This window comes from Monodelphis domestica, chromosome 4 (genome assembly GCF_027887165.1).
Source record: "Monodelphis domestica isolate mMonDom1 chromosome 4, mMonDom1.pri, whole genome shotgun sequence".
Lineage (NCBI taxonomy): Eukaryota > Metazoa > Chordata > Mammalia > Didelphimorphia > Didelphidae > Monodelphis > Monodelphis domestica.
Window position 1 is genome coordinate 143,143,517 of NC_077230.1, and position 24,159 is coordinate 143,167,675.

The following is a 24,159-nucleotide window of genomic DNA, read 5'->3' on the forward strand; positions in this document are numbered from 1 at the left end:
AACTCAAAGATTTTTAAACTACTTCTTACCTCTAAATGTTACCCTCCTAACAGCTGACAGGCACAATAAAGAGACAAAAAAACAGATTATTCAATTTCTATTTCTTTTTTTCCTGACATAAACATGTACACAATCTGTCATTTTGGCAAATTGACACTAAAGCATTATAACAGCTATCTCTAATTCTTCCGCTCCAGAGCACCCTGCCTTCCTGAATGTCATCACAGAATCACAGATCTTCACAGGAGGGAGTTTGGTTTCTTCTTAGAAAAAGGGGAAGCAGCAGTTTCAAATTTAGTTTCTATTTGAGTACTACCACCAACTCAAAGAAAGTCCATTGCCTATTAAAGACATTGGCCCAGTCATATGCAAACTACTGTAAGTGCTCTATATTCTTAATCAGAGAAAAAATGGAAATAGGATTGTGTCCTAATGATAAATAAAGAACAAAATGAAGATAAAATAATAATATAGAGAATCTGCCTTTTTTGTTATCTGAAAAAAATCCACAACTTCTTCATTAGAATGTAAGTCCTTTGAGGGTAGGAACTGTTTTATTTCTGCTTTTATATCCATTGTCTATTACATAGTAGCACACACAATAAATGCTTACCAATTTACAATTTGACTTACTCCCACATGCAAGAACTTTTTTCTTTTTTTGGTTAAACTTTCACAAGTACTGGCCCACCTGGCCCACATATCCTTCCATGTCATCTGCACCACCAAAGATGAAGTATTTCTCTCTTTTTTTCCCCCACATCCCCTGCTGAAGCTGTATTTTTCATAGTCAGGCTGTTGACACACCTAGGGAATGTTTCTCCATATAATCTCACCATGTTGAATATCTTTTCTTAGCTTCCAACTAATGTAAGTTCATTAGACACGAACTCTATGACCTTGAACAAGTCACTTAATCTTTATCTGCTTCAGTTTCCTCAAATGTAAAACAGGATCATTCCCACCAGAATTGTAAGGATAAAAATGAGATAATATTCATAAAGGGCTCTGGGAACTTTAAAGTGCTACAGAAATACTAGCTAGTAATTATAATCATGTATACTTATATTTGTGTAGCTGAAAATCCTGAGGAACTGAAATCCAAACCTTGAAATTTCTTGTAGAAGTGGTTTGTCTTTTAAATGACAAAACAGGGAGGTGTAAGGAAGGAATACAATGGAACTGACCACAAGTTCCCAGTCATCAGTGGAAGACATTCTAGGAATAGAAAATATAAACACAGATATGGAGATAGCAAAGAACAAGGCATGTTCAGGAGAATGGCAAATACTCCCAATTTAATCGAGCATAGCAGACACTTGTCAACCTTTGCAAATGACGAGTTCATGTGATAGACAAGGTCCAGTTACATTTTGAGGGATTTAGTTTATAACTAAGACGATTTTGGAACTTCCCTACTGGAAGGCACTTGTCATGTTGTTATTAACTTCCCTTGTAAAGCATATGGCTCTCAGAATTCAAAGAATGGCTACATTTATTTACTGGTCAAAGAAAACAAATCGAATGCATGGAAAACTTAAGGAAGAGAATGACATCTGTCCATGAGGAAACTTCTTTCATAAGCTCTATTGCCTTAATCACTTAAATTCAGCTTTCTGGGTAGGGACAGTCTCAAGAGGACACTGCATTCTTGGGGCTCCTCTGAACTAAGGTTCTCTGAAGTGCTAGCTTATGGCTGTGGCTTCCCTTCATAATTTTCTCCCTCTCAGAATTTTTCTGCTTTCATTTTTTATAGAGAAGATGATAAAGAATTAGAATAAGTATCTAGTATACTAGAACCCTTAGTTGACATTACATTGCAATCCAAATACAATTATATTTAACTTGAGAAATATTAAATTCCCACTAGGTGGTCAGTGAACTATTTAGATCTTATTCGTAAATTCTGATTAAACTTTTACACCCAGAAAGTTCTCCTCAGGAAACCCACCTTGTGAGGCTCAAGTGAGATAATGGATGTCTATGCACTATGTACATCATAAAGTCCCAAACAAAGCCAGTTATTATTATTAGCCTCCAGTTAGCAGGGCACTAGCTAGTAATAACTTCAATCTCTGAACCTGTTGTTGCACTAATACTGAATATAAGCAATGCTGATAGAGCAATTTAGGGATGTACTCTTAAAGATGGGGCTGGGGAGAAAATGTATGCACACAATTCTTTTTTAACCCTTACCTTCTCTCTTGGATTCAGTACTGTATATTGGTTGCAAGGCAGAAGAGCATTAAGAGCTAGTCAACAGTGGGGGGTGGTTAAGTTATTTGCCCTCGGTCACACAGTTAGGAAGTATCTGAGGCCACATTTGAACCCAGGACCTGGCTCTCAGACCACTGTCCCCTGCACACACATTTTTATACTGAATATATATTATTAATACTTTCTTAAGGCCAGATTCTAAACAATCAAAACAATAAAATATGTTGTTAAATGTAGTTGTGCTGATTTTTAAGATGTAAATGCACTTGCTGAAAATGTAATAGTCAGACTCTCCCAAGGCATTAAAACAGAAGTATAGTGGTTGCAGGTCCAGTATACATATCTATTGTTCTACTGCTGGGGACATCGTCCCGAGGGATGCCTGAATTGGCCTGAACTCTGTGAAACTGTGAAACAGAAAGCTGTCAGCACAATTAGTGGAAGCATTTTGCTTGAGTTTTGGCAGTGATAGAAGGGTCAGAGTCATTGGTCATATTTAGAATTAGGCAAGAGAGGAGGAGCTAAGGCTAGCAACAAAAAAAAAAACAAAACAAAAAAAAGCCCAGAAGGGGTGGAGTAACCAGGAACTTGACATAGAAGTTCTCTCCCTGAACCTCAGTGTTCACTCTGATTGAAAGTTCAGTCTTCATTCTTGGTACCTGAAGCTGTGGAACACATCAGAAGCCCGAGAAGGTGAGAATTACCCCACAATGCAAAGCTGTAACACACACACACACACACACACACACACACACACACACACACACACGTGCAGCTCTACTGAAAATTCTCACATACATAGATACAAGTTGAAAATATATACACCACTACTTAGTAGAAGATTCTACAGTTTGTATTTCTTAACATTTCCCTAGGATTATGTGTGGCACACATCTAGGTGCCTGCCCTTTGTTCTCAGAACGTAATATTGTCTAAAATATAAGGGCCTCAAAAGGAATCACCCATATGAAGGAGATAATTTTACCTGAGACTTTTTCAGTCAATAAAAAATTCCAGTGAATTTTGGAAAGAATAAACATTAAAAATGCCCTGCATTTAATAATCTTTAAATGTCATTATATAGAAGAATTTAATGAAGTAGCTTTTAAGTTCAGGCAGCAAAAAGTTAGCCACCTTAAAAATAAGCTTTACTTTTCAATTCAATTTGTTTTATGCCTTTCTCAAGTATTTGGCACCTTCCTCTTTCATTTTCAGAAACAGTTGCCTTAAAAGGGAGTGTCTCTTTTTCTATGTAGCAAGATTTTAAAAATTGCTATTTGTGTCTACATTGTTACTGATGCTGTGGCTTCAACATTATCAGTCTCACCACACTTAGTATTATCTTAGTTTAGTGCCAAAATTCCTCCTAGATATAGTCGTGCATTTCTCAATGGTCATTAAAATGCTGACATGTGTACAGTTTTATTGAAAATCGTTTTCTTTTTGATATTTCCACTGACCAGCATTTTGAATGATATTCTAATAAGTATTTTTGTTGACTTTTCATATACCACCATTGTAAAGTCTTTTGGGTTTTTTTGGTTTGTACATTTCTAAACTTTGAACTGTAAGACCAGATGTTATTTGCTCTTTTGCCCTGTTAAACTCAGGACGGTATAAAAATTAACTACTGTGTTTTTGTTATCATTCAGGTAACTGACTAATTTAACCTTAGACCCCCTCTGTGAATGAAGTAGCAGAAAGCATAACAAATGTTTACTTAGTATTATTGCAATGAGTCTCAAAATAAATTCTTAGATGAAAATCGCTTAACTTACAAAGTTAATGTATGTCTTAATGCAGAATTGCTTTGGAAGAATTTGTGTCTTCCTCTGGGCACATCTGTAGGTGTCTGTGTATGCATTTGTGTGCACATGTGTTGTTTGTTTGTTTGTTTTTTGTTAGCAGTTCAACCCTACTTTGGGAGTTAGAAGATGGGGGACCTGGTCTGTATTTCATGCATCTATTTGCTATGTAATTTTAAGTAATTTTTTTTTTCCTCTGTAAGCTTCGGTTTCATCATCTTTTAAATGGAAATAATAATATATGTGTTGTGTCCCTGATATGAAGAAGTAAATGAAAGATTATATATAAAATATATTTTGTAAATAATAAAAATTTATACAAATACATTATTGTTTCCAGAAAATAATAAGCAGAAAAGACTGTAACAATCCTTAGTAACTCTCTCTTTGATACACTCTTATGTATACAGTAAAAGGTAATAAATGTCTTTTGGTGCAATGTTAATATTCTTATTTTAGAGTTAAAGATTAAAATCTAAGGATGCTTAATGCCATATTCTTCATTTATACACATATAATTTAATCATTTGAAATGTCAACTATAACATTTGATTTTTCATATTTAAGATTTTTATATTTAGCCTGTATTTTCATTTTTCAAAAGAAGACTCAACATTTATGCCTAAGTCAGAATCTCAGAAATCTTATGCTGTTACCTAGCCCAATCTCTTTATTATATAAAGTAGGAAATAGTCTCAAAGAAAGGTAGCTTTCCTTCCAATGTCATGCAAATAATAAAGACGGTTCATATTTTTTTTTTATTATTCAATCAACCCATAGGAGAAGCAATCAACCAGCTCATTCAGAAAGCTCTGTGAGACTCAGGAAATCAGCACTTTTGGACATATTAACATTAATTTTTGGTAATATCTGTGAATATATTATTGGAAGTAACTTCTAGTGTGGGAATCTCTCCCACTGATGAAGATTAAAAACTCTTCTAAAATTTAGAAGTTTATGGGACTTCAGTGTAAAAGCTTAAATGACTTGCTCATGATATGTATCAGAAACAAGTCTTGTGCCCAGATTTTCTTGATTCCTATCCTGGTCCTTTACCTACTCTGCCACATGCAATCAAGAATTGCTTCTCATAAATTTCTACCCATTGCTCCCCACTGTTCTCTGGCATCAAGTAACATATATTTAATCTGTCGTACATATAATAATCTCTTTGTGCATTCTTAGTTTCTTGAAATGATCCTTGCAGGGCATAATTTTGAATTCCCTCACCATTCTGTTAACCATTTAATGGGCACATTCCAGCTCATCAATATTCTCCCTAAAATGTTATGCCTGGAACTAAAAATAATAGTCTGTGTGTAATATAACTAGTACATGTTACACTGGGACACATTTCTATGTTTCTTAATTTAGATTTAGACCACTCTAACTTTTTTGGTTGCAATGTCACTGTGTTGACTTAAAATTAAACTTGCAGTCCAATCTTTTTTCTTTTTTAAAAAAAAATTCTTACTTCCTTTTCTAGTAGCAATTCTAAGATAGAAGAGTAAGTGGTAGACAAATGAGTTAAGTGACTTGCCCAGCATCACCTAGCTAGGAAGTGTCTAAGGCCAAATATCAAACAAGGACATTCAATCACCAGACCTGGTCCTATATGCATTTTGCCACTTAGCTGCCCTCCCTAGATCATTTATCGCTTGAAATGTTTCCTAGTCAAATTGCTTCTATCCAAGACTTTAGCTGTTTGGGATTTCTTTGAACTTACAGGGGCCTTTATATTTTTAGATCTTCATCCAATTATCTTATTAAATCATTTATCTTATTAGATTCAGCCTAATCACTTGAGATATTTTTTGTATGTTGGCTTAATCATTCAAATATTTTCTATTATCTGTAGTTTCAAATAATTCATAAGTTTTATAAGTATTCCATTCAAGCTGTTGATAGAAATGTTGGTGCCATTTCACGGAGATCACCATATATCATGACACCAATTCATGAATTATCATTCTTTGGATCTTGTTATTCAAACACAAATCCACTAAACTGTATTATCTAGTCAACATCTCTCCATTTTGTCAGCAAATATATCCTGAAATTTTGTCAGATATCTTGACAGAAATCTTAGCATATTCTCTCTATAGAACTTTCTTGAAATACCAGTTCAATAACTTTTCAAAACAAGGAAATGATGGTAATCTGGCTATATGTGTTATTTATGAATCTATGCTGGGTTTCAAAATCACTATTTTTCCAAATGCATAAATTCCATAATTTCCCATGTATAAAAGATAGAAGTCTCAAAATGCAAGTGGTTTACACATTAGGGGACTAACTTATTTGAAAACAATTATAATTCAATGGAGAGGGGATATCTGAATTAAAAAGGAGACCAAAACAGAGATTGGATAATCTGTTCTTAGCAGTTTTGAATAATCATGGTAAAATCAGGGAATAAAATCATCTTTCATAATTCAAGAAACAAAGTGACATTGCTTAACACCATTTCCATTCATTGTTCCTTTCTTCATGAACTGATACTTTTAAATGTTAAGCAGAGCAGAAAAAATAAGTTATAAAGAGTTACAGATTCAGTAACAGAAAAATGTGAAAAAAATAGAATGAAATTGAAAAGAATAAACATTTGTTAAGTATTTACTTGTACCAGGAACAATTCTAAGTGCTTTACAAGTATATACATATATTATCTCATTTAGTAAGGAATTAAAATTTGGTATTCAAGAAATTCTGTACTTATAAAGGACACAATGAATTACTAACAAACAAGAATGCTATATGCTATTATATGAAGAATAGAATTTAAAGCAGAAAGTAAAAAGGATAAGTTAAAGGAAAATTTCTTTGAAAAGAGTGCCTCAAAGGAATGTAACATAAAATAAAGGTTTAGGAATTAGAGGATCTGGAGAAAAACAGATCAATAAGCAAAAGAAAAAAAAATCCTAACAATTTAAGTCAAGGAAGTTGTGATAGGGTTAGATAAAAGGCAATAAAAAGAAATAAAAAAGAAATAATTTAAAGATTATAATGACCAAGTTTGACACCCCCCACAAAGAGCTGAGAAAATGAAATTCCATTACTTCATCACAGAGTTAGGAACCTATGGATATTTAAAATCTTTAAAATATAGTAAACCCTTTAGTCACTATCTTCCCGCATCTGTGCATGTTTTTGTCATATGTCTTGGTTTCTGATTTTGATACATTTCCTCCCAGTTATCCAATAAGTCTGATGATAGCAGTGGGGAGAAAAAATAAAATCCTCTGCCTCTTCTCTCACTGACTGAGAGTGCAAAAAGGGATTTTTAAACATAACATGCTCTTGAGGTTTGCTTCTTTTATATAATGGATGCCAAAAATACGTCTAAGATTCTCTCAACAATTCATCAGATATTTCTTGTGTGATGTCACAACCAATATCCATAGCCTTATATCACTTTCAAATTAATTAAAGACATTCACCATTCATTTTAGGGTTGCTGTAAAATTCCTTAACATCTACTTTATAATTTCTAATTACATTCTCCATCTTCTGTGATTACTTTAATCTAAAGTAGGAGGGAAACTCTTTCCTTACACAAATACTATCAGATGTGATGAATGTTTTGGTTGATTTTGCTATTTTTTTCTTTTTGTTGTTTATTCTTTGTAGTGAGAGGTTTAATGGAAAAGGTAGGAAAATGGTATACATTAGGAAATGAATGTAAGGTATAAACAAAAGGCTTCAATAAAAAGGATAGAATTTTTTATTTTAATTTTTTCCCTAAAATGAACTCTTTGGATGATAAAGATACATAAATCCAAATGACCATTGCCTTACCATGTTGCTTATTTTCTTCACACAAATTGTACCTGTCCCATATTTAATCTAGTTTGTGTGACTCTCTCCTGTTTTTAGTATTGCCTAGTTACTGATTACCTGGAAAATCTTCTGATGTATTCCCACAGGACTGACAAAAGACAAATTCAAATCAAATTACTTCTCTAGGCAACCTTTGACACAAGTTGTTATTTGCTTATGTAATGAGAGTTTGGAGACAGGTAGGTCATATGAGATGGCATCACCCATGTGAAAGAAAGTAATAGCCCACCTTTGAGAGACTGGCAGACTGGAGCATTTAGAGATATTCTACCTTGGCCTACCTCATTGTTAGAAGCAGAATTTTTCCCATCAACTGTAAGGCTAGAATTTTGATCATCTTTAAAATGCCTTAATTCTGTTGTCCTTCAGTTCACAGAAAGCAGCTCCCTAGTGTCATGTAGGTAATGCCATCTTAAGTAGTAGAGACATGAGTCAAACCCTTATTACCCTTAGTTTCTCTATTCTTTCTAATTGATCTCTATGCCTAGAAACTTCTTGAACTATACTTTTTCTCCCCAAACTGTTCTTTCCTCAGATGACATCTTTATCCAGATAGCCCTATATTTGTATGTAAATTTATATACATGTGTGAATGTGAATATGTATTTGTATTCACACTAATGGAGGATTAGGCTAAGGATAGACAATCCTTCTAGATTGATCTAAAGCAAAGGAATTCAGCACAAGTACAGCTTTAATTTAATATGGCATCTTCCATGAATTTATCTTTATCTTCTTTCATGCCACCATTTTGGTCATTCTTGAGTGTTATTTTTTTTATTATAATTCATTCTTACAGGCAGTTGTGACATAATGTCATTACAAATGGCCTAGAAGTCAGGAAGACCTCTGTTTATTCCCCACCTCTGACACATAATGACTGAGTGACAATGGGCAAGTTACCTAACTCAATATTTTACATTTCAAAAAATTTGCTGAACTACATTAGTAGAGGGAATGGCCTTGTTCAGGAGTTCCCTTTAACATTGAAATCACAAATTCAGCCCCTATGCTTTCATTCATAAGTCTCATCATATGCTAGAACATGATACTTTCTTTGCTATATCTCCCCTCCATTCATCTCACAAACAGAATTACTGTTTCTTTACATTACATACTATGTTCTTCAAAAAGGGGTCTGGTGGAGTAAATAGTAGGCTGTCTGAAAACAGGAAGACTTGGATTGTCATACCTCTGAAACATGCTAACTGTTTGATCAGTACCATATCCTTGAATTTCTTAGTGACCCAATTTACGATTCCAAGTTAGAGATAAAGTGATGATCTGTATAAGTAAAAATAGTTCTTACACTTAGAGCTACCTACATGGCTCAAATTAAAAAAAGTATTTCTGGAGGCCATTTCCTATATTAACCCTTTTATACACTCATTTATATTTCAGTTTCATAGTTTTCAGTTACTTTTATAAATCCATTATCATTTTAATAGTTACTTAGTGTCATTTCATATTTAGTAATGCCTTTCTCTACTGCTGGTTCATTATTTACATTTAAAGGTATCATTTTGATTATAATTATCAATTTCTTCTCTACTTACAATTGTTCCTTTTAATTCATTGTTGTGTCATGAGGTACCCAGTGCTAATATGAACCAGTATCAGAAGCATCACAATAAGCATTTTTACTATATTTATCCTCGTTTACCATTTATTACATTCAAAATATTTTGTAGTCATTCATGGATGAATAATACACAGTTTTAGTTCACAAGGATGTTGTATTGTTACAGGAGAGATAAGAAATTAATTTTAAAATAGTCTAGTACAAATTAAGGGTATTTTAAGTGTATATAGAAACTTCAAAAAAAAGCACTGAGACAGATTTCAAAATAAGTATCCTACAAAATAAAAATTTTAAGTTTGAGAAAGAATAAAAGAGTTTTGAGAAATTCCTCAGACTGAGACTAGCATTTAGGTTTATATCTTCTCTTTAATCAGCTAAACATAAAAAAAATTTCCACCCAAACGAGTAAAGAAAAACTTCATTGACATGTATATCCTTTAGGATAGTTTCTTTTTCTCTATCTAACAAACTGAGAAAAGGCAGATGAATAAATATAAAATCAAGCTAAATTCTAGTTTTTAAGAGAATAGCATATATCTAATACTTCTCTAGGCTTCTCTATGCCAGCAATACTGTTGAAACAGCTTATTTATATTTGGCGAGCATGAGTAGTTTTCTAGCTTTCACTTAACTAAAGAAGAAAGAGTTGAGGAAAAAAGAAGGCACCAGAGTTGCAGTCAGAAAAACTTAGTATTAAAATCCTCCTCATATATAAGCTAATTTTGAAACTCTGGGAAGTAATTTCAGCTTTACTTTGTTCAACTTAAAAAAAATAGCCCTTACCTTCTTAGTATCAATTCTAAGTAAAATGAGTAGCAAAGGCTAGGCAATGAGGTTCAGGTGACTTGCTCAGGGTCACATATCTAGGAAGTGTCTGTTGCAAGATTTGAACCCATGTCCTTCCAACACCAACTCACTCTATCCACTGTGCTACCTGGCTGCCTCCTACTATATTCATCTATAAAGTGAAGATAATAAAAGTATCTTTGCTACAGAATTATTGTGAAATTAAAATACATGTAAATTGCTTTGTAAACTTTAAAATACTTTATAAATATCATCATTGCCATTATTATTGATTCATATCTTCTCATAAGAGTTCATGATGAAGGAACATTTCTCTTACATTGGAAGCAACACAAGTATAAGGAGTTTGTAAAGTACCTTAAAAATGTAATGAGCTAATATACTTCAAAGAATGCTTCCATATGATTCATTTAACAAATAGTTATTAAATGCATATTGGATTCCACTCTCCAAGCTAGGAGCTAGGAACACAGATATATACTGGATGATAATAGAATGTAGAATTGGAGAAGCTTTGCTCATAAGGTCTAGTTGGATAAAGACATACAAAAGTGATATTGAAATAAAGGAGAATGTTAAAGTACAAGAAAAGGCCAGCTAAAGTGCTACAAGAAATATAGAAAGGTAGAGATCACATTCCACTGGAAGGTCCAGAGGAAATTTCACAGAGGACAGGTCACTGAGTTGGTATTTTATGAAAAGGAAACTTAAATAGGGAAGGAGTGAATATTCCAGGCAGACAAGTTGCATAAACAAGGGCATAAAGATGGAAGATTTAAACATAAGAAGAGAGCATGGAGAGATATTTCATTTGTAACATATATAAAGAAAAAAGACTGGGAACAAATCTTCTGACTACAAAACTTTAGATTGAGTCATGCAAACCATACAAATCAGTGGGTCTGCAGACACACCCAGTTTGATCTAGAACATCACTATCAACATGAATTTTCAAGAGGAAAAGAGAAACAAAGTTCAGGATTTGCATCAAAACTGCAGAAATAAACTGAGGAATGGGCATCCAGGGATCTGGGTATGTCCAAAATGGGGTCACTGACAATCATGATATTAGATTGAATTTAGAGCATATGTCCTATGGTTATCTTTTTTTTTTTTGAAATGAAGTTTTGACAAGCTCCTTAAAAGAGGATCTAAAGTCTCAGTAAAGCTGGAAATCTTCATCTCTCTGACCAGCTTGTGATGGGCTTATGAAGAAATGATGAATGGAAATTGATTTCAGAAGGGAAGGGTTGAGACTCCAAACTAACAATAAATTTCAAGTTCTTGAAAGGAGAGGAATTTGACATACAGCCCCTCTGATATATAAATAATAAATCTGGGGGGGTGTACTTAAAGGATTAGCTTACTATTTAAAAAAATTATTTCATTAATTGATTTAGAATATTTTTTCATGGTTACATGATTCATATTCTTTCCTTCCCTTCTCCTCCCCCATAACCAACAAGTAATTCCACTGGGTTTTTACCTGTGTCATTGATTAAGAATCATTTCCATATTATTAATATTTTAATTAGGGTGATAACTTAGAGTCTACATCCCCATTCATCTCCCCATCAACCCATGTGATTAGGCAGTTGTTTTTCTTCTGTGTTTCTACTTCCATGATTCTTTCTCTGGATGTGAATAGTGTTCTTTCTCATAAGTCCCTCACAATTGTTCAGGATTATTGCCTTGCTGCTAGCAGAGAAGTCCATTACAATCGATTATGCCATAGGGTATCAGTCTTTGTGTACAATGTTCTCCTGGTTCTGCTCCTCTCACTCAGCCTCAATTCCTGGAGGTTGTTTCAGTTCACATGAAATTCCTCCATTTCATTATTCCTTTGAGCAAAATACTATTCTATCACCAACATATACCACAATTTGTTCAGCCATTCTCCAATTGAAGGGCATCCCCTCATTTTCCAATGTTTTGCCATCACAAAGAGCGCAGCTATGAATATTCTTGTACATGTATTTTTCCTTAATATCTCTTTGGGGTATAAATCCAGCAGTGCTATGGCTGGATCAAAAGGCAGATAGTCTTAAAAGACCTTTGAGCATTGTTCCAAATTGCCTTCCAGAATGGTTGGATCAATTCACAACTCCACCAGCAATGTATTAATGGACTAGCTTATAATTAGTTCTAAATATTAGAGTTGATTCAATATAGCTACTAAAACTACTAATAGCTGGGACTATTTCTTACATCCAAAATCAGATCAATGAATAGCTATTTCAGCTTAATAATATACCATTCAATTTAAAAAATTATCAATCAATAATCAAACATAATAATTGGTAAATTTGGAACAGTATGAATTAAGGCTGGGAAGATAGATAAGGTTCAAATTATAAAGTGTTTTCTATGCATTATCTGTACATGGAGAAGAAACAGTGAACCTCTCAAGGTTTTTGAATAAGGAGTAGCATAATCAGTGGAATAGTAGGGAAATTATTTAGGAAGTAATGTGAAGGATAGAATGGAGAAAGGATAAAGCATAGGCAGAAAGACTGGTTAAGAGACTATTAGAATAGTCCAGGTAAGAAGAAATCAGGCCTGAACAAAGGTGCTAATGATAATTGTTATTGCCAAAGGAGAAAAAAATAAGTTGACAAATATTTGATTATTATCATCATCCACAAGTGGTTGCTGAATTTAAAGGATGTTCAAAGACTATAAAACAATATTTCTGTTTGGTTTGATTTGCTTGTATAAAGTCTAAGACTAATTAAATCTTGGATCAATATAAAAGTTATTTTAGTTTTTTGTGTTTATTCATGTTAATGAATAGTGATATTTATTTTCAGGACCTCAGTTTTTTTGTGAAATTGACATTAAAATGGATTCTACTTCTCATGAGTTACCAATGAGGACTCTGGAGCGTACTGCCTCTCAGCTTGGATGCAGTTTGACTGATGAAAAGCTTGCTTTGTACCTGGATGAGCATGACAACCTAAAGAATTTTCAAGAATGTTTCCATATTCCAAAAATGAAGGATCTACCTTTAAGTGAGAAACAATTATTGGGGAAGTTTTTTGTTTGTATGTTTGCAGGTTATTTTTATTTTCTGCATATACATCCTAGGGTATTGCCTGAGGAACATAGAAGTTAAATGACTTGCACAAGGTATCATTACTTATAAGTTTGGCAATTTTACTCAGATCTTCCTGACTCAAAGGTCAGTACTCTTTCCAGTGTTTCACTTCAGGATTTAATGCAGAATATTGTAACCAGATCTGAGAGCATCAGATATCTAGTGCTACTAACTAAATCAACCTATCCCAGCCTCAGATGTTTTATGTTCATATTCTTCTTTTGAGTAATATTCCAAAGCATAGTACATAGAAAGTGCTTATGCTGTCAGTTATCTTCCTTGAACAATATACTGAATGATTGAAAATTAAAGGCAGACACATTTTCTTTTAATGGAGTTAGACTGTAATGTCTTTACGTACTTATAACTCAAAGCAATTACTTTCAGCACAACATATTTTAGTATCTTATATTTGGTTTATTAATTTTATGGTAGTATTGTATTTTAAATAAATTTTATTCTGGTACCTGCCACTTCTGTTGAGAGAGGGGACATATGATTATATTTTTTTCATGTGATAAAGATGAAGAAAGTACATAGAGTACCCTAGAGAATAAAGAAAAAATGACAGATGACATCTTGGAAATATTCTATGAAAAAAAATCCACATTTTTTTTATTAAACATTATTCTATTTGGTCATATCCAAACATTGTTCATTGGAAATAAAAATAATTTTCTTTTCCTCCCTCCCCCCCCCCCCCACGTCTCCCATAGCCAACGCATGATTCCACTGGGTGTCAGATGTGTTCTTGATTTCTTGATTCAAACCCAGTTCCATGTTGTTGGTATTTGCATTAGAGTGTTCATTTAAAGTCTCTCCCCGGTCATAACCCCTCCACCCCTGTAGTAAAGCAGTTGCTTTTCTTCCGTGTTTTTACTCCCACAGTTTATCCTCTGCTTGGAGGTAGTGTTTTTTAGATCCCTGCAGATTGTTCAGGGACATTGCATTGACCCTAATGGAGAAGTCCATTACCTTCGATTGTACCACAGTGTATCAGTCTCTGTGTACAATGTTTTCTTGGTTCTGCTCCTTTTCCTCTGCATCACTTCCTGGAGGTCGTTCCAGTATTCATGGTATTCCTCCACTTTATTATTCCTTATGGCACAATAGTATTCCATCACCAACATATAAAACAATTTGTTCAGCAATTCCCCAATTGAAGGGCATCCCCTCATTTTCCAATTTTTTTTGCCACCACAAAGAGTGCAGCTATGAATATTCTTGTACAAGTCATTTTCCTTATTATCTCTTTGGGTTACAAAACTAACAGTGCTATGGCTGGACCAAAGGGCAGACAGTCTTTTCTCGCCCTTTGTTCCAAATTCCAAATTGTTCCAAATTTGCAAATTGCCTTCCAGAATGGTTTGATCAATTCACAACTCCACCAACAATGAATTAATGTCCCTACTTTGCCAGAACCCCTCCAGCATTCACTGCTTTCCTCTGCTGTCATGTTAGCCAATCTGCTAGGTGTGAGGTGATACCTCAGAGTTGTTTTGTTTTGCATCTCTCTGATTATAAGAGATTTAGAACACTTTGTCATGTGCTAACTAATAGTTTTGATTTCTTTATCTGAAAACTGCCTATTCATGTCCCTTGCCCATTTATCGATTGGAGAATGGCTTGATTTTTTGTACAATTGATTTAGCTCTTTTTAAATTTGAGTAATTAAACCTTGGTCAGAGGTTTCTATGAAGATTTTTTCCCAGTTTGTTGTTTCCCTTCTGATTTTAGTTACATTGGTTTTGTTTGTGCAAAAGCTTTTTAATTTGATGTAGTCAAAATTATTCATTTTACATTTTGTGACTATTTCTATGTCTTGCTTGGTTTTGAAGTCTTTCCCTTCCCAAAGGTCTGACATGTATACTATTCTGTGTTTACCTAATTTAGTTATAGTTTCCTTCTTTTAGTTCAAGTCATTCAACCATTTTTAATTTATTTTGGTGTAGGGTGTGAGGTGTTGATCCAAACCTAATCTCTCCCACACTGCCTTCCAATTTTCCTAGCAGTCTTTATTGAATAGTAGATTTTTGTCCCAAAAGCTGGGATCTTTGGATTTATCATATACTATCTTGCTGAGGTCAATTGCCCCAAGTCTATTCCACTGATTCTCCTTTCTGTGTCTTAGCCAGTACCAAATTGTTTTGATTACTTCTGCTTTGTAATATAGTTTGACATTTGGGACTGCAAGGCCCCCTTCCTTTGTATTTTTTCCCATTATTTCCTGGATATCCTTAATCCTTTGTTATTCTAGATGAACTTTGTTATGTTTTTTTCTAAATCAGTAAAGAATTTTTTTAGAAGTTCAATGGGTATGGCACTAAATAGATAAAGAAGTTTGGGTAGAATGTTCATTTTTATTATATTGGCTCGTCCTACCCATGAGCAGTTAATGTTTTTCCAATTGTTCAAGTCTAGTTTTAGTTGTGTGGAGAGTGTTTTGTAGTTGTGTTCATATAGTTCCTGTGTTTGTCTCAGGAGATAGATTCCTAGGTATATTATTTTGTCTAAGGTGATTTGGAATGGGATTTCTATTTCTAGTTCTTGCTGCTGAGCTGTGTTGAAAATATATAGAAATGCTGATGACTTATGTGGGTTTATTTTGTATCCTGCAACTTTGCTAAAGTTGTTGATTATTTCAATTAGCTTTTAGTTGAATCTCTAGGATTCTTTAAGTAGACCATCATGTCATCTGCAAAGAGTGATAACTTGGTCTCCTCCTTGCCTATTTTAATGCCTTCAATTTCTTTTTTCTTCTCTAATTGCTACTGCTAGTGTTTCTAGTACAATGTTAAACAATAGAGGTGATAATGGGCATCCTTGTTTCACTCCTGATCTTATTGGGAATGCATCAAGTTTATCTCCATTGCAGATGATATTAGCTGATGGTTTTAGATATATACTGTTTATTATTTTTAGGAACAACCCTTCTATTCCTATGCTTTCTAGTGTTTTTAATAAGAATGAATGTTGTATTTTATCAAAGGCTTTTTCTGCATCTATTGAAATAATCATGAGATTTTTGTTGGTTTGTTTGTTGATATGCTCAATTATGTGGATGGTTTTCCTAATATTGAACCAGCCCTGCATCCCTGGTATAAATCCTACTTGATCATGATGGACGACCCTTCTGATCACTTGCTGGAGTCTTTTTGCTAGTATCCTATTTAAGATTTTTGCATCTATATTCATTAGGGAGATTGGTCTATAGTTTTCTTTCTCTGTTTTTGACCTGCCTGGTTTTGGAATCAGTACCATGTTTGTGTCATAAAAGGAATCTGGTAGAACTCCCTCTTTGCTTATTATGTCAAATAGTTTGTATAATATTGGGGTTAGCTGTTTTTTGAATGTTTGATAGAATTCACTTGTGAATCCATTGAGCCCTGGGGATTTTTTCTTAGGGAGTACATTGATGGCCTGTTTGATTTCATTTTCTGGTATGGGATTATTTAAGAATTCTATTTCTTCTTCTGTTAGTCTAGGCAGTTTGTATTTTTGTATATATTCATTCATATTGCCTAGATTGGTGTTTTTATTGTCATATAATTGGAGAAAGTAATTTTTAATGATTGCCTTAATTTCCTCTTAATTGGAAGTGATGTCCACCTTTTCATCTTTGATGCTATTATTTTGCTTTTCTTCTTTCTTTTTTTAATTATATTCAATAGTACTATGTCTATTTTGTTTGTTTTTTAAAAGTACCAGCTTATAGTCTTATTTATCAGTTCAATAGTTCTATCACTTACTGTTTTATTAATTTCTCCCTTAATTTTTACTACCTCTATTTTGGTTTTCTTCTGGGGGGGTTTAATTTGTTTGCTTTCGAATTTTTTTATTTGAATTTCCAATTCATTGATCTCTGCTCTCCCTAGTTTGTTGATATATGCACTCAGGGATATGAATTTATCTCTGATTACTGCTTTGGCTGCATGCCAAAAGGTTTGAAAGGATGTCTCACCATTGTCATTTTCCTTGATGAAATCATTGTTTCTCTAATTTCTTCTGTAACTAAATGATTTTGGGGTATCATATTGTTCAATTTCCAATTAATTTTTGATTTGGTTTTCCACGTACCATTACTGATTGTTATTTTTATTGCCTTGTGATCTAAAAAGTCTGCATTTGTTATTTCTGCTTTTCTGCATTTGTATGCCATGTTTCTGTGAGCTAGTGTATGGTCAATCTTTGTGAATGTGCCATGTGGTTCTGAGAAGAAGGTGTATTCCTTTTTGTCCCTATTTATTTTTCTCCATATGTCTATTAACTCTGATTTTTCTAAGATTTCATTCACTTCTTTTACCTCTTTCTTATTTATTTTTGATTTGATTTATCTAAATTTGATAATGGTTGGTTTAAGTCTCCCACTAATATGGTTTTACTGTCTATTTCTCCCTTCAATTCTCCTAGTTTCTCCATTAGAAATTTGGGTGCTATATTATTTGGTGCATACATGTTGATTAGTGATATTTCCTCATTATCTAAAGTCCCTTTTAAAAAAATATAATTACCTTCCCTATCCCTTTTAATCAGTTCTATTTTTGCTTTGGCTTCATCGGATATCATGATTGCAACTCCTGCCTTCTTTCTGTCAGTTGAGGCCCAGAGGTCTTACTCCATCCTTTAATTCTGACCTTGTGGGTTGCTACCTGCCTCATGTGTGTTTCTTGAAGACAACATATGGTAGGGTTTTAGGATTCTAATCCATTCTGCTATTCGTCTACATTTTATGGGTGAGTTCATCCCATTCACATTCAAAGTTATGGCTGTCACTTGTGAACTACCTGGCATTTTGATATCCTTACATAATTCTAAACTTTCTTCTTTAGCTCTAACCCTTTAATCCTGTGATTTACTTTAAATCTGTACCCCTAATTCCCTCCCTTTGTATGTTTCCCTTTCTAGCCCCTCCCTTTTTCCCTCCCCCTCCCCCCTCTCCTTCCCTCCTTTTTTGTGTTCCCTCCCCCTCTACCTCCCTTGGTTTTCCCTTCTCCCAACCTTGTTGGGTAAGATAGAATTCAAGATCCCAATGGATCTGGATGTTCTTCCCTCTCAGAGTTGATTTCCCTGAGAGTAAGGTTTAAGTAAAAACTCTCTTGCTCTCCTTCTTATAGGAGTTTTCTTCCCCTCCCCTTCCCATGTGAATCTTTGTGTGAGAAAGATTATTCTATTTAGTCTTTCTTTCCCCCCCATTTACACATTACATTTTCCCCACATATTAATATATATATATATATAGATTGATATAAATGTAGTCCTTATAGAAGAGAGTTTGAATAAAAGAAAAAGATAACATTTTTCTCTTTTTCCCTTTCCTTCATATTTACCTTTTCAGGTATTCCATGCTCTTTGTTTTTCGATATCAAACTTTCCACAGAGCTCTGGTCTTTGTAAAAATTGGAAATCTTCTATTTTGTTGAATGTCCATACTTTCCCCTGGAATTATATAGTCAGTTTTAGTGGATAGCTGATTCTTTGTTGAAGACCCAGCTCTCTTGCCTTTCTGAAAATCATGTTACATGCCTTACGATCATTCAAAGTAGAACTTGCAAGGTCTTGTGTGCCCCTGATTGGCATTCCTTTATATCTAAATTGTCTTTTTCTGACTTTTTTGTATGATTTTTGTTTGAAAGCTTTTAAGAATGTAATTTGGCAATTACATTCCTGGGAGTTGTCTTTTGGGGGTTTAGTGTAGAGGGTGTTCTGTGAGCTCTGTCAGTGGCTGTATTGCCCCCTTGTTCTAGAATCTCTGGGCAATTTTCTTTTATTATATCTTGTATTATGATGTTGAGTTTACTGTTTATTTCTGTCTTTTCTGGTAGTCCATTTATTCTCACATTTTCTCTTTTTCCTCTATTTTCCAAGTCTATCACTTTGTCAGTGAGATATTTTATGTTCTCTTCTAATTTCTTGGTCTTTTGGCTTTGCTTTATTAATTCTTGCTCTTTTGCAAAATCATTGTCTTCCAGTTGCCTGATTCTGACCTTGAAAGCCTGGTTTTCCTTTTCAGTTTCATCAAATTGATATTGAAGTTGCATTTTTCATGCTTCAGCTTGCTGAATTCTTTTTGAATTTTTTCCCACTTTTCCTGTCAGAAGACTTCCATCTTTTTTATCATTTCTGATTCAAATTCTTCAAGAGTTTGTGGAGAGTTTCCATTTCCTTTGGAAGATTTCGGAGCATTTGCTTGTGTTTCCTCTTCTATCCACTCTGTATTTTGTATTTTTGCTCCATAAAATGTATACAAATTCTCCCCCTTCTTCTTGCTTTTCTTGGTGTTTTGAGACTTTTCTACTTCTGTACTGTTTTCCATCTCTATCTGAGTGAGGAGACTGGTTCTTCCTGTATTTGTCTGATATTCAGAGGCTTTTGCACCAGGCAAATTGTCTGTTCTCCGCAACTGCTCTGTCTTCCCAGGGAAGCCTGGGGTTTGCTGATATTTCTGGGGTTACTACTCTCAGTTCCCTCCCGATGCTTTGCTGACTTACATCCACGCTCTGAGCCTGGCCCAGCACTGTCCACAAGATATCTCAGGGCCTTTTCTGGCCCTGAGGTTACTGTTCTTTCAGAAGACCCTACACTCTGAGGGGGGGAGGAGCCATGGCTTCCTGGATCTCTGATGGCTCCTGATAGTATTAAGTTCAGCTGGGTTGGATTGAATGTGCCCTGATGCAGGGACCTTCCGTGAGACTCAGATGGAAGGATCCAGCCAGGGGGCTACAGGCTCCCCCCACCCCCACCTCTCTTTATTTCCCAGCCATGTGTTTGGGGTGCCCCCATGGCTGGCTCAGGTTGTTTTCAAGATGAGGTCTTCAGAATAGCTGGTCCTGAGGTCCTTTTGCCGGCCCTGAGGTTCCCACTGCTGCCTCGGCGCTCTGGGTTGGAGGTGATGGGTCATGGGACCTTCCTTCTGCCTACCCCTTAAATCTGAATGATCTAGGGTTCTGGCTTTTGGGGGGGCCTACCTTTAGGTCAGAGTACAGAAGGAGGGTTCCCGGGGTCTATCCTGTTGTTCGTTTTGAATTTCGGTGCCCTAGGAGCATACAGTTTGTGTTTGGTAAGGAAGGGTTTTCGGAGATCTGAACTTTAGCTCTGTCTAAGCTGCCATCTTGACTGGAAGTCTCAAAATCCACCTTTTCTAAGAGCCTAGCAGTGGCATTGATTAGAGAAACATCTTATTAAAAACAATATGTAGGAAAAAATAAGTTTTTTTTTTCTTGACCTTACTCAACTTTGAATCAATGAAAATGACTGCATGAACTTAATTGAATTGTCTGCCAGAAGTGTTGATTCCAATAGATATTATAATGGATATATCTCATTTTCTCAAGACTGATGAAGCATCAAATTTGTATATTCTAATTATGGTGGGGATTTTAGATAAGGAAGGGTCATTATGTAACCTAATATGTTGATGAAGTTACATGAAATGAAAAAGCTGCTTGGAACTATTATTGCATAAGAATAATACTCTGCTATTATAATTTTATATCATTTGAAAATAAAACAACTGAATAAAAAGAAGGAAGAGGAAAGAGAGGAAGGAGAGGAGAAGAAGGAGGAAGATGAGAAGTAGTAGCAGGAAGAGAGGTGGTAGTGGTGGTAGGAGTAGTAGTAATAGTAGTAATAGCAGCAATAGCAGGAATAGCAGCAGTAGCAGTAGTAGCAGTGGTAATAGTAGCAGCAGTAGCAACAGTAGCTGCAGTAGCATTAGTAGCATTAGGAATAACAGTAGCAATAGTAGCAGTAGTAGCAATAGTAGCAACAGTAGCAACAGTAGTAGCAGTAGCAGCAGAAGTAGTAGCAGCAACAGTAGTAGTAGTAGCAATAGCAGCAGTAGCAGTAGTAGTAGCAGCAGCAGCAATAGCTGCAATAACAGTAATAGCAGTAGTAGTAATAGTAGCAATAGTAGCAATATTAGCAGTATTAGCAGCAGTAGCAGCAGCAATAGCAAAAGTAGTAGCAGTAGCAGCAGTAATAGCAGCAGCAACAGTAGTAGTAGTAATAGTAGTAGTAATAGTAGTGGTTGATGTTTAGGAATTTCTGTTTAAAATAACTAAACAGGGACAGCTAGGTATCTCAGTGGTTTAAGGATCAGGACTGGAGTCAGTAGGTCTTTGGTTAAAATTTGGCCTCAGACAGTGCCTAGCTGTGTGACTCCAGGAAGTAAATAAATGCCAATTGCCTAGTCCTTACCATTCTTCTGTCCTGGAACCAATGATTAGTATTGATTCTAAGATGAAAGATAAGGGTTTAAAAAATAAAACAAAATGTTTGGATATGTAAAATAGCAAGAAGTGGAATGTAGGGAATGTAGAAATCATTAAGAAAGACAGAAATTCTAAGTGGCAAAAGGGGTGTTGAATTTTATCCTAAATGTGAGCCCTTAATAGTTACAACAATAATTATAAAATTATAATTGGCTAATTAAATTCAAAATGGTTACACGAATAACTCATATTTTAATTATTTCTAATGTAATTTTACGATCAAATGAAATTATATATAATGTATCATCTTTTTTCCTGAACTGACAAAGTACATTTAGAAGCATAAAGAAACTAAAAACTATTGCATATACTTTAATTTTCTTTAAAATCTATTTTGTTGGGTTTTTTTTTGAAGGGGGAGGTAGAAAGGAAGCACAACTTAAAGCACTAGTTTTATCACCATTACAATTTTTCTAGAAATTTATCATCTGTACTTAACACATTTGTTTTCTCACAAGCTGCTTTGTTGCAAGGGAAAAGTTTTAAGATCATTACTTCTTTCTATCTCAGATTAAACCACTAGGAAAATCTTTTTTTTTTTTTTAATGAAAATCTACTCTTTGGTCCTACTACTGATCCTTTCTGAGGAAGGAGTAAGTCAAGTAAATGAGTTTAAGATGATGAGCCAGAATGGATTGGTTTTATGAGATGCTTGATATCCCCACTTTCTAGTTCTCTAGCCCAAACCTCTTTTCTGAGAAGGCCTCTACCAATGCATTCCACATTCAATATAGGCAACACTAAGTGTATTATGGTATTATGTTTTCTTCTAAACTTGCCCCCACTTCTAACTTAAGCAGTACTACCATCTATCTAGTCTCTCATGTTTGAAATTTCAGTTTTCTGTCTTTTCAACTCCTGCCCTTTTTTCATATCAATTCACTGCATATTGAATCATTTTATCAAATCCTGCCAATTCTTGCACTTGTGTCTATCTTCTCCTTTTTGTTTCCATTGTCTCCACCCCCCTCCTATATGTTAGGAAGGAGTAATACAGGCATAGAACATTTTCAAAACAAAACTTATCTTTTCCTCCAAACCTTTTTTTCTTCCCAAATTTTCTATTGCTATTCCTATTGAGAACACAATCCTCCTCCTAGTTCTTCAGGCTCACTTCAGTATTATCCTTAACTCCTCACATGAACTCTGTTACATATTGTGTCATTTTTACCTTTACAGCATCTCTACTGTACATCCCCTTCTCTCCACCAACAAAGGTAGCACCTTACTATAGATTTTCATCTTATCTCCCCTGAAGTATTAAAATAGTCTCCAAATTAGCCTTCTTGTCTTAAGTTGCTCTCAATTCTACTCCAGGATTTACTCATCAGGGAAAGTGATTTTTTACTACTTTATTGACTATTGTAACACCTATTAAATTAACATAGGAAGCAGTTGCCTAGAATCTAATTAAAAATCCTTTTTTAATTTTATTTTTTGCATTTAAATTAATCCACCAGCTCACCTCTTTCTATAAGTTACAATCTCCTTGTAATTTACTCCCTTTCATATATTATGTAATTCATTTATACTGCACTAATTGCTGTTCCTCACATATAACAGTCCATTTCCTGAATCATTGTCATTGTATGAATTGTTCCCCTTTTCCACTTCTGCTTTCTCCTCACTTCCTTGACTTTTTTCTTAAAATGTATTTGTATTTATTTCATTAAACATCCCCCAATTACATGAGACAATTAACAATTATCTTTTAAGTTTCAGTTACAAATTACTTCCTTCTTGCCACTCCCCACTCCTTAAAAAAGTAAGCAATTTAATATTGATTATACATATAAAGTCACAAAAAAGACATTTGAATATTATCTATGTTACAAAAGAAAATGCAAACAAAATAAAACAATAAATTCTTGTTTAAGTATGATTTCTACTGCATTGAATTCACCAGTTTTCTCTAGTGGTAGATAGCATTTTTCATCTAGGGTCCTTTGAAATGGTTTTGAATCAGTGTCTTTTTCATAGCTGATCATCTTACAATATTTATATTATGGTGCACAATGTTTTCCAAGTTCTGTTCATTTTGCTTTGCATGAGTTCATATAAGCCTTTCAAAGTTTTTCTGAAACTATCCTGTTTGTCATTTGTTATAGCACAATAGTTCCATCATAATCATGTATTACAACTTTTAAAGCTATGACTAAATTGATAGGCATTCTCTCAATTTCCAATTCTTTACCCCCACAACAACAACAAAAGATGCTATAATTATATTTATACAAATAGGTCCTTTTCTCTTTTCTTTGATCTCTTTAGGATACAGACATTGAAATGATTTTGCTGGTTAAAAATAATTTTATATCCCCTTGGATGTAGCTCAATATTGCTCTCCAGAATGGTTGAATTCCACCAAGAGTACATTAGTGTCTATTCTAGTCTGACATGTGTGAGGTAGTATCTCAGAGTTGTTTTAATTTTCATTTCTCTAGTAGTAATTTAGATCATTTTTAAAATTTGACTATTGTTAGCTTTGATTTACAATTTTGAAAACTACCTTTTCATATCCTTTCGCCATCTCAGGAATTA

General features: G+C 34.3%; 1 protein-coding gene across 1 annotated transcript in view; it reads left to right on the forward strand.

The window, feature by feature from the left end:
* Nucleotides 1–2,798: 2,798 nt before the first annotated feature.
* The window catches only part of KYNU (kynureninase), a 147,296-nt gene continuing 125,935 nt past the window's right edge, over nucleotides 2,799–24,159 (forward strand). The window contains exons 1-2 of the mRNA XM_001371076.3: nucleotides 2,799–2,910; nucleotides 13,062–13,262. Of these exons, the coding sequence (XP_001371113.1) occupies nucleotides 13,094–13,262 (169 nt within the window). The 5' untranslated portion in view covers nucleotides 2,799–2,910; nucleotides 13,062–13,093. The remainder of the gene's footprint in view (nucleotides 2,911–13,061; nucleotides 13,263–24,159) is intronic.